This window comes from Oryctolagus cuniculus, chromosome 11 (genome assembly GCF_964237555.1).
Source record: "Oryctolagus cuniculus chromosome 11, mOryCun1.1, whole genome shotgun sequence".
NCBI classification, from domain to species: Eukaryota; Metazoa; Chordata; class Mammalia; order Lagomorpha; family Leporidae; genus Oryctolagus; species Oryctolagus cuniculus.
The window spans coordinates 121,307,143-121,323,005 of record NC_091442.1 but is presented as its reverse complement, the minus strand read 5'-3'; the positions used below and the strand labels follow the sequence as shown (position 1 = coordinate 121,323,005).

Genomic DNA, 15,863 nt, shown 5'->3' with positions numbered 1-15,863 from the left:
CCAGGGCAGGAGGCGAAGGGTTCACAGAGCCGTGGAGAAAAGCAGCATCAGCAATCAGGGCTCCTCTCCAAACCACCCCTCCTCTAGCAGCCCCCGACTCGGAAGGAGGCCGGCAGGCAGCTGGCAGGACACAGCCGAGCCTGGGGTCCGAGCACCTTTGTCTCTGCCTCCCGCTTCAGCAGTGCGCACTGAGGCAAGGACCACGTGCCCTCTGGGTGTCCACGGGCACTCTCTGGGGGGCGGCGGGCAGTCACAGCCTCCAGAACTCTGGAAGAAAGATGAAAACAACGCACTCACGTGCCCAGGAGCCCCAGCAGACACAGCACCAGCTCGGGAAGCAGCAGACAGGAGAGGGGGAAAGATCTGTCACAGTGCATTAGCTCCCATTTAAACGAACGTGCTGTCGACCAAAGTCGGGCTATGATCTAGCAAAGGACGATGAAGGCAGGATGCCCTCGGAGTGTGGATGTGGTTAATGAAACCGCAGAATGATCTGAGCGGCTCTCACAATGAGTGCTGCCGAGAGCAGCAGCTTAGAGTCCTGTCCACGTTCTTGATATTCACGGCTTTGTTAGACTGGGAATTCATTAAGAGCAGCGCAAGCCTTAAACTCTTCCCTCAGCGTCTTTCCTCCAAATCAGCTTCCACGCAACAGTGAGCTGCTCCGCTCCTGAGCACCAGGCCTGAGGAAGTCTCAAAGCTCCGGCGCTCCCAGTTCTTCTGCAGAAACCTGAGCTCCAGGACGCACACTAATTCAAAGAGGCTCTTCCCAAGTCTCCCCTGCCCGCTTCCGAGGGGGCTCCAGGAGGGCTCCAGAGACCCTGAGCAGGGAGCTCTCCGCCTTCAGCTGTGCACCTCCCCCAGCCCAACCATCCCCGCAGAACTGCACACCAGGGAGCCAGGCGTTTTGCATACTAAAAGGAGAAGCACACAGAAACGGAAAGTGTGGCTGTGCTCAGGACTACTTGTGAAAAACCTGATCTGAGACATTTGGAAACACCTAATTCTACCACATGCATCAGTAATACCACTTCACAGCAGAGGAGGCACCATGGAGATCATTTCTATGAGAGAAGCAACAAAACAGAGAGTCTGCCGGGAAGGCCTGTGGGACTTACACCCCTTAAAATCCAGAAGCGCGTGGCTCAGAAAGGAGTTATTTACAACTCAAGTCTTGGGGATGTGATTCAATGAACATTTCCCCCACCCCCAACAGACACTGTAAGGTCTGATAAATAAAACCAAAATCTAGGGCACAGATTAAAACGCAGCCATATATCAAACAGTTACCAACTATATGTCTACAGTATAATTAACATCTAAAACGCTCTTAAAATAAGCAATAATGGCCCATTCGGTACGTGAACGACTCCCAGGCGTGTTCATTCACATCCACATTTTGTGCCCGCGTCAGGTGTCTCAAAGGGCACAAACACAGAAATGTTTACGACTAAAAACCAAAAGGAAACACTATTTCAAACAAAACATCACAGCATCACTACTGCCAAAACAAATACTCAACACAGCTGATATGATGACCTACCAGGGTGTCACAAAGAACCAGCAAATGGTGAGAAAACACTGAGAGTCAGAGGACCCTGCCTTCCACGGCTACCACTGCAGTGCAGACACTAACATGCTTAATCCCATACTGTGTTAAAAGAAAAAAAGCCCATCATGATGGATGCAGAGTGTTTCAGGAAGGTACACTTGTCTCAATAGCAGGCAATCTACTAATAAAGTTCATCACAATAATAAAGAAGCAAAACCCTATTATCTCAGAAGGTAGTTAAAAGGAAACAGGACTTTTGATAAACCTCAACAACCACTCTAAGTCTAAAACTAAGAGCAAAGCACCTTCCTTAACATGACAAAGAATAGTTTCCTTAAGTCATAGTGCAATGTTAAAAGATTTTTTTTCAAAATAAGGAATGCGACCTGGATGCCTGTTTCCCCCACTTGCATTCAATACTCTCTCATTTACTGTCTGCTGGATCACTCCCCACATGCCCATGATAGCTGGGGCTGGCCGGGCCAAGAGCAAAGACCTCAACCCAGGGCAGGCACGGGGTGGCAGGAACCCGCTTCTTAGAGTCATCACTGCTGCCTCCCCGGATCTGCGCTGGCAACACGCTGCCCTCAGGAGCTGCGGCCCGGAGTTGACCCAGGCACTGGGAAGCGGGCCATGGGTGCCTTAACCACCACGTGAAACACCCACTCCTGTATTCAGTATTAGAGCAGAAGTCTTAAGCCAGCAAAATAAAACAAAAAGGAAAAAACTGTTTACAGAATAGAAACAAAAATTGTCATTATTCACAGTGACATGAAGGACTTCTTCGAATTCTCATATAAATCTACAGAATTATTAGAACTGATGAAAGACATTACAAAGTTTGCCAGGTATAAGATCAATTTAGGAAAGTTAGCTGTATTTCTATATAATGACAGTAAATAATGAGACAATGAAATTAAACATTTGAAAGATAGTATTTATTAAAAATACATCTATGAATAATTTTAACAAATTGTACATATAAGGGAAACACTGCTTAAAAACAAAGGTTAGAAGAACTAAATAAACGTTAACACAAAACACTATTTATCTCTAAATTGAGCAACAGATTCAACCCAATTTCTGAGATCTCACGAAACAAAACGAGTTCACTGAGGTTTCCTCACGGGGGCCAGCGCTGCCTGTGACAGTGGCAGCCCGTATGAAAGCGCAGGTGTGACTCCTAACCCTCCCACGTTAATCCAGCTCCCTGCGAATGCACCAGGGACAGCAGCAGTTGACAGCCCAAGTGACTGGAACCCTGCAGCCACGTGGGAGACCCGGATGGAGTTCCAGGCTCCTGCCTTCAGTCTGACCCAGCCATGGTCTTTTTGACCATTTGGAGAGTGACCCAGCGGATGGAAGATCTCTGTCTCTGTCTCTCCTCTCTCTCTGCCACTCTGCTTTTCAAATAAAGATAAATCTTTCTAAGAAACTAAACTTACACCGCAAAAAGAAAGTCAGGAATCGCCAGGAAACAGTCAGATCCAAGGCTCTGACAAGCAAGGCAACGTGGAGGCAGCACAGGCAGCGAGAAGGACCGGGGAACAGTTCAGAGCCCAGATGTGTGCGAAAGCCCGAGAGCCATCAACAGGAACCAGCTGCTGAGTGCCAGAGCGAACGACGGCTATGCACCTGAGAACATGAAAGACACCGGCCCACCGCCTCAGACTCCATGGATGACGGTCCCCACCGTAAAAGGCAACACTTTTAAAAACTCAGGGGAAACAAGAGAGGTCACCTTCGAAACCACGTCAAAGACTCAAAAAGCCCTTACTACCAAGGAAAAGATCACGGAACCGGCTAGGCTAAAGGTAAAAGCTTCCCGGTTTCGGTGTTCAGCCCAGTGGCTAAAGGTGCTCACGTCCCACTTCAGAGTGCTGGTTTTCTCTCCCCAGCTCCAGCCCCTGACCCCAGCCTACTGCAGTGCAGATCCCAGCAGGCCACAGCAATGGCTCCAGCAATTGGGTTCCTGCCGACCACATGACAGACCTGTATTACATTCCCAGCTCCTGCCTGCCCCTGGCGGTGCAGGCACTCTTTCTCTCTCCCCATCTTCCTGCCTCTTTAATTTAAGTTTAAAGATTACAGTGAAGGGGGTGCACTAGGTTAATCGTCTGCCTACGTGCTGGTTCTAGTCCTGGCTGCTTCTCTTCCATTCCAGCTCTCTGCTATGGCCTGGGAAAGCAGTAGAAGATGCCAGAGTGCTTGAGCCCCTGCACCAGTGTGGGAGACCTGGAAGAAGCTCCTGGCTTCGAATCGGCTCAGCTCCACCCACTGAAGGCACTTGGGGAGTGAACCAGCGGACGGAAGACCTCTCTGTGTCTCTCCCTCTCACTGTCTGTAACTCTACCTCTCAAATAAATAAATAAAATCTTTTTTAAAAAGATTAAAATGAAGGATTTCCACTATGAGAGTAGAAAGCCAGACTACTAACTCAAAGGTTATATCCATATATATCCAAAAAAGTTAGCATCCAGAATACATCAGAAACACCAACAAATCAATAGGACAAACCAACCAACCAACCAACCAACCAAATAAACAAACAAAAAAGACACAACAGAAATCGAGACAGGAAAAATAAATGGCCATGAAAACTATGAAAAACTACTTTACTTCATCACTAATTTAAGAAAAATTAAGCAGAGAGAGACGTAACTCCCACCCACCAGCCAAAGCGGCAGATTTCTCAGCCTAACCATTCAAGTACGGGTGAGGTGCACCGCAAGTACTCATCTACGGGACCTGCCCAGTGCACTACTGCACCATCCCACAGCCCACCCCTACGGGACCTCGGGCAGGCCCCGCCCAGTGTGTGTTACTGCACCATCCCACAGCCCACCCCTACGGGACCTCGGGCAGGCCCCGCCCAGTGCACTACTGCACCATCCCACGGCCCACTCCTACGGGACCTCGGGCAGGCCCCACCCAGTGCACTACTTCACCATCCCACGGCCCACCCCTACGGGACCTCGGGCAGGCCCCGCCCAGTGTTACTGCACCATCCCACAGCCCACCCCTACGGGACCTTGGGCAGGCCCTGCCCAGCGTGTGTTACTGCACCATCCCACAGCCCACTCCTGGGGTTGTCCCGTGGAAACACCACACCAGAATGCTCACAGCAACACCCTGAGAAACAGCGAAGAAGGAAACAAACCCACATGCTTGTGAACATGAGACTGCTTCGGCAATCAGGAGCCGCTGCACCGGTGCGTTCTGCAGCAGTGCAGCCAGGAACTGAGCCTCCCGCACCGCCAGACGCGTGCAGGCAGAGGAGCAGCACCCCAGGTCCAGCACACTGAGCAGAGAAGCGGGAAACACACGTGTGGTCGCCCACACGTAATGAAGCCACGCCGTGCAGGGAGAGGGGAGCAAAGACGGAATCTCAGGCACCAGCGCTGCTCTATTTCTCAAGTCTCACGGGGACCCAGTTAGTTTTTCGGTTTTAGTTTCTTTCTGGTTTATTTATTTGAAAGGCAGAGTTAGAGACAGGGAGATGGGGGGAGGAAGGAGAGACTGAGAGACTGAGACTGATCTCACTGGGTCATTGCCCAATTGGCCAAAACAGTCAGGAGTGGGTCAGGCCAAGCATAGGAGCCTGGAGCTCCATCAGTCTCCCACGTGAGTGCAGGGCCCAAGCACCTGGACCACCTTCTGCTGTTTTCTCAGGAGCACTAGCAGGGGGCTGGATGGGAAGTGGAGTAGCTGGGACTCAAACCGGTGCCCCCATGGGATCCCAGCACTGCATGTGACACTTTAACTCACTGTGCCACCACACAAACCCCTAACTTCTGTTCCTTTAAATTGGACACACATGTTTTGAAAACCCTTCTGCCCTGGTAGAAACAAAGCTCTCTTTGGAGAAGGAAACATCTCAGGATCAGATCCCCAAAATACAACCAAACAGAGTTCAATGACTCGATTACATCATGAGCATGACTTCCTAGGCCCTCTTGAACGCACCTCCATTACCTGATGACACCGAATAAAGAGCCCAAGAAGCGGCAAAACACAGACACAGTCCTACCCCGTGGCCCCAGGCTGGGGGGCCCTCCAGGCCCCTACAGGTGGCCACCAGAGGGAGGACAGTGTGACTGAGCGCATCAGGCAGCGCCAGGGTGTCAGGGAGGCACCCAAGGAAAGCAGTGCTGGGACTGCCCGCATGGGCTGGGCTCCTCCCGAAGACCCAGAGCCCTCAGGAGGCCTGAGCCAGACAGCACACTCGGCTCTTCAACCTGACTACCAGGGGTAGAAAACACAGGGACCCTGGGCCAGCCCTGCAGGACACAGGGGTCTGGCAAGGCCAGGAGGGCCTACAAAGCAGAGCAGGCGCCAGGAGGCCCTCCAGGCAGAAGGAGAGGAGCCCGAAAACACTAAAAACGCACTTGAACTTGGCCTCAGGTCCCTGGTCAGCCCCTGCTCCTCCCATCAGGATCAGGGCCTCTACTCCACTCCACACCAAGGCTACAGCCAGAGGCCGGCGCCGTGGTCTAGCAGGTGAAGCCACCATCTGCAGCACAGCATCCTATATGGGCGCCAGTTCACGCCCTCACTAGACTTGCACAGGACGGTTTACAGCCAATCCAATTTGCAGTGGAGAAGAGTAAGAGCAGAGCCCGGGGCCATCCACTGGTGAGCAAAGCCCCCGGGCAGCACTCACAGGACACTCCTCGGAGCAGAAGGCAAGGAGCACTGACTCCTGCACACCCGCGAGTCAGAAGCACGGTGCTAAGAAAAAGAGGTCACAGACCAGAGTGGCTGTGGGCGGCTCCATCATGAAACTCCAGAAGCTGCCAGGGACAGGGAGGAGAGAGGCTGGCTCCTTCCGGGTGACAGAAACGGCTTCCTTTGTGATTCAGGTGGCTGTTACTTCCCTACACACAGCTGTCAAAACACATCTAATTGTCTGCTTAAAATAGGGGAAATTAGTTGTACATAAATTAGACCTCCGAATCTGACGTGAGGATGAAAAGGAGAAGGGAGTGAAACACGCCACAGCAGATCAGGCCACCACCTGCGAAACGAATCCATGAACGTGTGCACACGCTGGGAAAGCTAGCGGCACACATCCTCCTTCCTGTGCAGCTCCCGACAGCTACACCAGCACTGTGTCTTCCAGGTTCCGGCGCGGCTAAGGACAGCCACACCACGAAGGGGAGCCAGGAGGGTGCAAGCCGAGGGACGGCCTGAAGGTTACCAGCAGAAGCCTCGCGGGCAGCTTCCTCCCCACACCTGTAAAGGGAGGGGCTGGCCCTTCTGCAGCCCCCTCCCCACTGCCAGAATGCAAAGGTGAGGGGCAGCGCACAGCAGCCAGGGGGAGCAGGAGCCTGGAGCCAAGCGCAGAGCAGCAGATTCGCTGACAAGGGGCCTCCTATGGCTCTGCCGGGGACTTGCTGTCACTTGCAGACATGCTCACACCGAAGCCTGCCCTCTGCAATGCCAGAAACCACAACCCGACTGTGCCTACTGGCACCACACACCAACGGCTCCACACTCTTGGATTTATCTATGTATGTGAAAGAGTTTGAGACTGAGAGAGGGACAGACAGAGAGATCTTCCATCCACTGGTCACTCCTCAATGCCTGCAACGGCCAGGGCTGAGTCAGGCCAAAGTCAGTAGCCGGGAGCTTCAGCCCAGCCTCCCATGTGAGTGGCGAGGGCCTGAGCCGTCCTTGGGCCACCCTCCGCAGCTTCTCCCAGGCCTTTAGCTGGAAGATGGATCAGAAGTACAGCAGCCAGGATGCCAACCAACACCTATGTGGATGCCAGCGCCCCAGGCGGCTTTACCTGCTACGCCACAATACTGGCCCCTCCACAGTCTCCTCAAAACACCCCGCTCAACATGTGATTTGCATGATGCACGTGTGACCCCTGCCTCCCCCAGAGGCCACCAGCTGCAGAGACGGCCCGGGGACACATCGCTGCCTCGCAGGAAGCTGGGGGAGCCTGCCTATTGGGGCAGGGACCCCGGACCAACAGAAGCAAGGTCAAGGCGGTCACAGACAAGAGGGCCACTGACGCCTAGTGGTGGCTCTGCTCAGCTCTGAGACCCAGAAACCCATTCAGTCAGCCCGACCAGGAATGTGGCAAAAGTGGTGGTGAAAAACATCAGTACAAAGGAGCCAAAACCTGGTGACAGACCATTTTCCGTCGACAGATTAAGCACAAAGGAGGTCATAAATGTATTCTTTCCTACTTTCCAGATAGAGCAAGCACAACCACTGAGAGGGACACGCAAGAGGAACGTCTCAAAATGACTCTGCCAAAGACCGCGGCTCCCTTTACGCAGCGCAACTTCTTTACACAGGTGTGCTAAGTAGACAAGACACGTCAAGGCTTACAAGTGCATCTGCTGGAATCATCAAGACAGAAAACAAGAGTGTTAAAGCCTCCACCGGCAGCACCGGCATCCACATGGGTGCCAGTTCATGTTCTGGCTGCTCCTCTTCCGATCCACCTTCCTGCTATGGCCTGGGAAAGCAGAAGATGGTCCAAGTCCTTGGGCCCCTGCACCCGTGTGGGAGACCCAGAAGAAGCTCCTGGCTCGGCTCAGCACAGCTCTGGCCATTGCGGTCATTTGGGGAGTGAGCCAGCGGATGGAAGACCTCTCTCTGTCTCTCTCTGGCTCTATCTCTCTCTGTAACTCTTTCAAATAAATAAAATAAATCTTTAAAAAAAAGTCAAGCTGGAGTCCATAAGCCACACCGGCACAGACTGGTCCTCACCTGAGAAAACCAGACCCGGCCTCACATCCCACGACTACCAGTTACAGGAACAGAACGCGCCAGCGGGAAGAGCACAACTTTCGGAGGAAACAAGGGAGAAAGCCTTCGTGATGAATGTGTAGGGAAGACATCTCAGGTGAAGCACACCAGCGCTAGCCAGGAAAGACAAGACCGACAGTTCCAGCCTCACGGAAACCAAGAACTTCTCACCATCCGCAGCCAGAGAAGGTGAGGAACAAGCCACGGGGTGGGGAGGTATCTGCCTCACACAAACGGACAAAGAACTAGGATCCCCGACATGTAAGGATCAACTTATTAAAAAAAATCAGATCAACAACCCAAAAGGAAAATGGGCAAAAGTAGGAACAAGTAATTCCCAGAAGGAGGAACAAGAACGTTTCTCAATCATGTGACCAGACGCTCAACTCGGTTAATAAAAGCAAATGCTCGCATAAATACACACGAAGGCTCCAGGCAACACGGGCAAGCGCTGCAGGGCAGCCGGCTGAGTACCTGCTGGGACGCCTGGATCCCAGAGAGCACCAGGTTTCAGTCTCACTGCTTCACACTTGCAATCCAGCTTCCTGGATTGAAAAGGCAGAGGATGACGGCCCAGAGCCTGGGTTCCCACCACCCTGTGAGAGACCCAAGTGAAGTTCCTGGCTTCCGGTTTTGACCTGGCTTAGCCCTGGCTGTTGTGAGCTTTTGGGAAATGAACCAGCAAATGGAAAATATCTCTCTCTCTCTCTCCCTCCCTCTCTCTCCGTCATACTGCCTTTCAAATAAATAAATAAACCTTTAAAAAATGTAAAATGCTAAGTGTGAGATATTTCTAAAATGGACTATTATAGTACGAGATGTAACAGATTATATGAATCTTGGAAAATAACGTAGGGGCCCACACTGTGGCACAGAGGGTTGAGCCACTTCCTGTACCACCGGCACCCTTACTTGGGTACCAATTTGAGACCTGGCTACTCTACTTCTAATCCAGCTCCCTGCTAAAATGCACCTAGGAAAGCAGTAGAAGATGGCCCAAGTGCTTGGGCCCCTACACCCACGTGGAAGACCTGGAAGAAGCTCCTGGCTCCTGGCTTCAGCTTGGCACAACCCCAACAGTTGCAGCCATTTGGGGAAGGAACCAGTGGATGGAGGATTTCTCTCTCTCTCTCTCTGTAACTCTGCCTTTCAAATAAACAAAAATATACCTTATTAAAAAAAAAAAAAAACAGAGCATAAAAAGCACACCTGCAGAGACTAGACTACACAGAGAATGGTACAGCTCCCAGAGGCCACACCCACTGATGTATTATTTATGAAGAACATTAAACGTAAGAGTGCAGTGAGGGGTCAGCCGTGCTCCAGGGAGGGGGCTGTGAGGACAGAGAAGCAGCTTCCGCACCAGCCACCAGGTCCCTATTTGTGCGCGTGCTGAGTCAGCATGGGCAGGGTTCTAGATACTGAATGGGGCAGCAGGCACAAGTGTGTGTTTGTATGTATCGGCACTGCACAACAAAAACATTTTCACAACCCTTAGGAGACCCTTGTTGCTAAGTGGGCCGACTGGGCCGAACTCTCCAGACACTGCCAGCCCCACAGCTGCTTCCGGGGAAGCCCCTGTCCCAGGACAGTGAGAAGGACCAGGCAGGAACTTCTGCGATCCAGGCTCTTACCTCCGTCACCTTGGGCTGCAGTATTAACGCCTCGGGGCTCATGCGAGGGATGTCGATGTGGATCTGGAGGTGCAGGAGAAAGACACACTCACGTTAAAAGATGACCAACGGCACAAGCTCCGGGATCAGAACAGCAACACCTGGTGGCATTAACCTGCTCTCGGAAGAGATCGTCTCTGGAGGAGCCGCCCCCGCAGGCGCCACTGACCGAGCCCATGAGCCCGAGGATGACAGGGTAGCTTGCCAGCTCCCAACCACGCAGTGGCGGCTGCACGATTAGCAACAGAGCAGGCCCTCCACTATTTAGCAACAAAATCCATAGCAATTAACAGACATCGATTTTCAGCCTCTGACACAGAGAGCAATTCAAGTGCATCGATGGTGTACAAGTTTTCAGCTGCGACAGCTTCCCGGAACACAGGCCACATTTTCTCTATGCCACCGGGTCCTTGGGGATCCCGCACACTTTTCAAAAGAAGCGTCTGAAAGTCTCTGCTGGTGTCGGCCGAGTCCTGCTCGGCCGCTGTCTGATGTGAGTCACGACACAGTTCCCAGCACCGTAGAGGAGCTGACATCGAGGCTGGCTCCTCACATCCCGTACCCACCAGCACTGCCACCACCCCCGCTGACCAGGACAACAGACCAAACAGGCTGCAGTTAGATGAGCCCCTTTTTTTTGTTTTAATATTAATTGATCTGAAGCGGAGGCAGAAAGACAGAGAGATGGTGCGGGGTTGGGAGGAAGGTAATTTCCATCTGCTGGCTCACTCCCCAGATGGCCACACTGGCCAGAGCTGGGCCAGGCCAAAGCCCAAGCCTGGAACTCCACATGAGTGGCAGGGGCCCAAGGACCTGGGCCACCCTTAGCTGCTTTTCCAGGCGCATTAGCAGGGAACTGGAAGATGTACACATTTTAACACTGAGAGGAACTCAACCATCTCCTCGCACAGATCCGCAGAGGAGATGTGGCCGTCTTCTCATTCTGCCACCTGTCAGCGCTGTGGCCTTGGTGAGTCACTAAGATCCGAGGCCCAGCTGGTTCCTCTACAGCATGCCTGCTCCGCATCCCTCAATGTTCCTGTGGAGATCAAGTGAGATCATGGGCCCCGGGGGAGTGGAAGGAGCTGAGGCAAGCGGCGTCCGTATCGGGCATCACAGGAGACTGTGGGCCACGGTGCTGCTGACAAGGAAGCGGAGGAAGACACCGCAGTCCACCCACGTGCACAGGTGCAGGCCTGGGCAGGGATGCGGGTCACCAGGTCTACTCCCGCGGCGTCCTGCAGGGCCACCTTCAGCATGAGCTCCACGTGTTACACGCGTGCAGGCACACGTCCCCCAGCCTGAGCACGGTGAGCCTCTGCAGGGTTTGCAAGGCAGACATCACACCACACCCTGCCGTTCCATCATCAGGAGGGTAGACCCAGCATTGCAAGGAGGTACCTCACAAGCCTGGGCCCTGGGTGTCTCCAATCATGCACAGCACTGGGCAGGCAGGCAAAGGGTCACGAGGGCCTGCAGAACTGACCGAGGGTAGGAAAGACACACCAGAGGCGTCTGTAACCCTGAGCAACTGCGTGAGTTCTGACAGAACATCTGCAGCCAAAGAGGGAGCTGCAAGCCCAGATGGGAAGGACACAGGGTGGAGGGAGCGTGCACAGGTCGCCACCCTCCTGCCGCCCCCCACCCCCAGAGTAGGGGGATGGCCAAAGGCAGCGCACGGGCCAGCCCTAAGAGAAACCAGGCTCCCCAAGCCCCACACTGGGCCCAGCTCCGCCCAAACAGCAATGGCAGAAAAGCAGAGGGGCACGGCTCCTAGAAGCACTGGGCACGGAGAAAAAACCCCCAGCACAGCATGCGCGTCTCATTCATATTAATGTGGGAATATTTTGGGAATTCACAATAATATGGAATCTTTTCATTACCTAGCACAGTAACTAAATAAAGATGTATGCAACCTGTTTATAATTAACTTTCCCTCAAGAAATTCATAACAGAACACAGCTTGGTAAATCTTGCAGACAGATACGACTGTCATCCTTTGGAATACTTCTTCATGAATAAAAATACTTCGAAAACATGTTCAAAACAACACCAGATTTATCCATTTCCTAAAACGAGTAAAGTGAAAAAATAACCCAGGTAAGTTAACATTTCCCTAACCAAACCCAAATGCAACCTGCATCTCAAGCCGGCTTCCAGGGGGACGGGTGGCAGCCCAGGTGGCCGGGCGCCACCAGGCGTGAGACAGGAGTGCCGGCTCCAGCACAGGCAGCCCAGCAGAGGTGGCTCTGGCCCGGAAGGAGCCACAGCAGTGCAGGCCCAGTCCTCCCTCTGCCTCGCCCCTCAGTCTCTGTGCCCCAGAGCCTCAGCAGCGTCCCATCTCAGACCAAGACGCCTTCCGAGACCCCAGCTGACTGCAGAGCCTCTGACTGTGAACCAGAGGGCGGGCCTGCCCTTGCCTGCACCACACTGACAGAGAGCTCTGGCCACCCTACATCTGGGGAGGAAGACTTGGTGAAGCTCCTTCCCCCAGAAGCAGGGTTTGCAAAGGCAAACAATCAATCTGGCAGGCCTCGGGGAAGGCGGAAGCTGACTTCAGATGGATGAGACAACACCAATTAACAACTATCATTTTGAACTTTCCCATATTACACAAAGAATGAGAATTATAAAGTCCTCAAAGAGCTTTCTAACAGCGAATTCTGGATGCATTGTGAATTGCAAATCAATTTTAAGTATTTTTCCCATTATGCACATCATCTGTCAACTGACTGCTCAAGAAACCATAATTACACCCGTTTTGTCTTAAACTAAATAGAAAAATGATGAATTGCCCACACCTTCTGCCGTGGACTGGCTTGTGCCCCACCCCACTAAAGTAAGCTGATTCACACAGCTTCGTCTACCTACAGCTCAGCCCTGACTGCACCACGGAACCCAGGGCCCAGCCCCAGCCTGCACAACAGTCCTTCACCCTCCCAAAACGCCCACCATCATCCTGGGACAAACCGCCAGGCACAGCTGAAGGGATCTCAGGTGTCTACTGTGTAACAACCAAAAACCCCTTCACACCTTCGCAGAAGGAGCGAGACAAGCAAGGTATCACAACTGGAGGAAACCTGCAATTCTTTGTTTTCAAATTTATTCATGAGAAAATAAAAATCAATGAACCAATCAAGGACATGCTAGATAAAGGAGCTCTTCCTACAAAGATCTCCCATAAAAGCACTGCAGTGGCCGTGAGGAAGAACAGGAGCCCACCTGTCTGTAGGTGTCCTGGTGGACTTCATCGTTCCTGGAGTCATAGTAGTGTTCAATGAAAGCAAAATACTCTTCCTGCTTTCTCTGCAGAGTGGCTGGTCTTCGGTCTGCATTGGCAGGAAGGTAACCCTGGAGGAGAACAAACAGAAAACACACAGGTTACGGCTAAGTCAGTCTCCACGAACACGGAACGGAGAGCTCCCATCTGAAATGGGCCCGGCGCTCTGAAAGCCGGCGTGGCAGGACACAGGGAAGGGACGCAGGGAAGGCGGCTGGAACCGCAGGCCAGGCCTTGGTCCATGACACGAGCAACCCCTGACCTCTTCTTCTGTCGGGCTGCTCTCGCTCATCGCGGTTTGAGAAACAGTGCCTCACTGTCACTCCCGCATAATACCCCCAGGGGAGAAACCCACTCCACTAGGAACAAGCACTTGAGTTGTTTCTAGTTTCTGTTTTAAACATTCCTGCACCTATTCTTGAGGTCTATGACAAGCACCTCTGTGAAGAATACCTGGGTGTGCAGGTATCAGGCATGTGTATCTTTGAAAGGTTCTGCTGAGGGGTTTTCAGCAGTGAGAACCCCACTGTTCTGCACCTCTGCCAACCCTTGGTACTGCGCTGCTTCCTCTCGCTAGCGGCTGACGGGTCTGCAGTGGTATCAGTTAGAACGCAGCTCGGACTTGCATTTCCCAGGGGGCTGACTGAGGGCGCTACGTGCCTGCACCCATGCTGCATACGCACGGGGGGGGGGGGACCTCTCCAGCGGTACCCCCCTCCCGACTGACTCCCAGGCACCTGTTCCACAGCCCGCCCTTGGAAGTCACCCCTTCCTCCTGCCTGCGCGTCCCTCTGCACCCTGATGGTGATGTCTTCTGATGAAGAGAAGCTCCGAACCTTAATGCAGTCCAATTTATTAATCCCTTACAATTAGTCCAATTTATTAATCCCTTACAGTTAGTCCTTTCCCGAAAGATTTCCTTGGGCTGACACTGCACAGTCAGAGGAGCCGGGTGTCCACGCCCCACATCAAAGCACCTGGTCTGAGTCCCAGTCCTAGCTGCTGACTGCAGTGGCTGGACTCGTGCCACCACTCGGGAGACCTGGACTGCGATCCCAGCTTCAGACTTTGGCCCCCACCCAGCCCTGCACACTGTGAGCATCTGGGAGTGAGCCAGTGGGTGGGAGCACTCTCAAATTTGGACTCTCGCTCATGCACACGTGGTCTCAAATAAATAAATAACAATGGCAAAATCATGACCATACTACCGTTGTCTTAACTATTGTCCTACAACAGCTAAAGGCCTGGCACTGCAGCCCACCACCCATCTTTTTAGTCAATGCTGCTGGAACCTATTTGTCTTCAGACTGCAAATGGCTGGTTTTGCATCACGGCGACAGCAGACTGGCTGCAAAAAGAGCATAAGACCCGCAGGCTGAAATATTCACTGCCCAGACCTTCCAAGGGCAGTCGGCCAGCGCTGGCTCTAGCGCTGTAACCCTGAAGGCTGCGTGGCCTGCCAGCATATGCATTTCTATGTAACCTCTCCCCTGCTTCTGCCCAGCTCATTCCCAGCTGTGCAGGCTCCTAGCGTGTAAAACTCCCACACGTGACCTGTTAGTGGGAGGGATCCCGGACTTCTTCAGGGTTCTTGCACTATTCCCAACAAACCCTGCCAGGAGGGGCAGCAACCAACACCCCGCAGCCTCGTCACACCAGGTGCCCAAGGTCCTCCACCCTCCCCAACAGAGCTGAGGCACGTGGTGAAGACTTCGCCCTGAGACGCTCTCAGGCAACCTAAGGTGGAGAGGGGCATGCCCCCACAGTGTCCACCCAGGTCAGCACTGAGTCCTGACTGCTCAGGGAGGGTGGGCTATTGCTGCCTCCTGGCCTCTGTTTTCCAAGGACCACGTGCTGCACACAGCCACAGTGCTGAAACGGTAACAGCCCTACGCCTGCAGAGTGGACCACGCACTCACTGCCCAGCCGAGCCCACAGTCCTCTTTGTCCACAAGCAACAGGGACGTGCTGATGGACGGCCCAACACCCAGGCCTTTCTGCCAGCCGGTGGAGACCCATGTGGGTTCATCAAACCTGTCTCATCTCACTGCTGTTTCAAGTCTACGTTGTTTCCTGGGAAATCACAATTACCTAGGATGACTTCTTCTTCTTTGTCATGAAACTGTCACCGAAGGGGAGGGACAGCTCCTCACAGGACAGTGTGCTACCCTGTCCTCTGGCCATCACCCCTCCGACACCCAGCAGCCTCAGCCCCCGGCCCTGCTCCTGAGAGCCCAGGCCTCACACGCTCACAGGCACCACGGACCTCGCTCACGGAAAGTTCAGGGAGCAAACTCACACCCTGGAGTCACTGTAGACGCCTGCACCACAGATTCCCTCAGTGAACTCTGCCCACAGCTCCAGGGCACTGCAAGCCCAGGGGACTGGGCCCAGGGAACCCCTCCTTCCATCTCCCCACCCTGGACAGTCCCCTCCTCAAAGCGCTATGGTCACAGAGACGAGCGTTCCCACTGCCACCAAGGAGCTCCAGGGATTCTAGTGCCGCTCTGTGCAAACCACCTGGCCCTTCTGGCACCATCCAACTCAAACTCCGAAACGGCAAGAGAGAGAGGGATCTCTAATCCGGGAG

The 15,863-nt window shown here is 53.2% G+C and overlaps 1 protein-coding gene across 3 annotated transcripts in view; it reads right to left on the bottom strand.

The window, feature by feature from the left end:
* The window catches only part of TBC1D22A (TBC1 domain family member 22A), a 361,580-nt gene that overhangs the window by 229,712 nt on the left and 116,005 nt on the right, over positions 1 to 15,863 (bottom strand). For 2 of the 3 annotated variants that reach the window (XM_051839991.2, XM_051839989.2), the window contains 2 exons: positions 13,216 to 13,344; positions 9,955 to 10,017 (listed from right to left, as the gene is read on the bottom strand). In XM_051839991.2, the coding sequence (XP_051695951.1) occupies positions 9,955 to 10,017; positions 13,216 to 13,344 (192 nt within the window). The remainder of the gene's footprint in view (positions 1 to 9,954; positions 10,018 to 13,215; positions 13,345 to 15,863) is intronic. The other variant, XM_051839990.2, reaches the window with a different exon arrangement.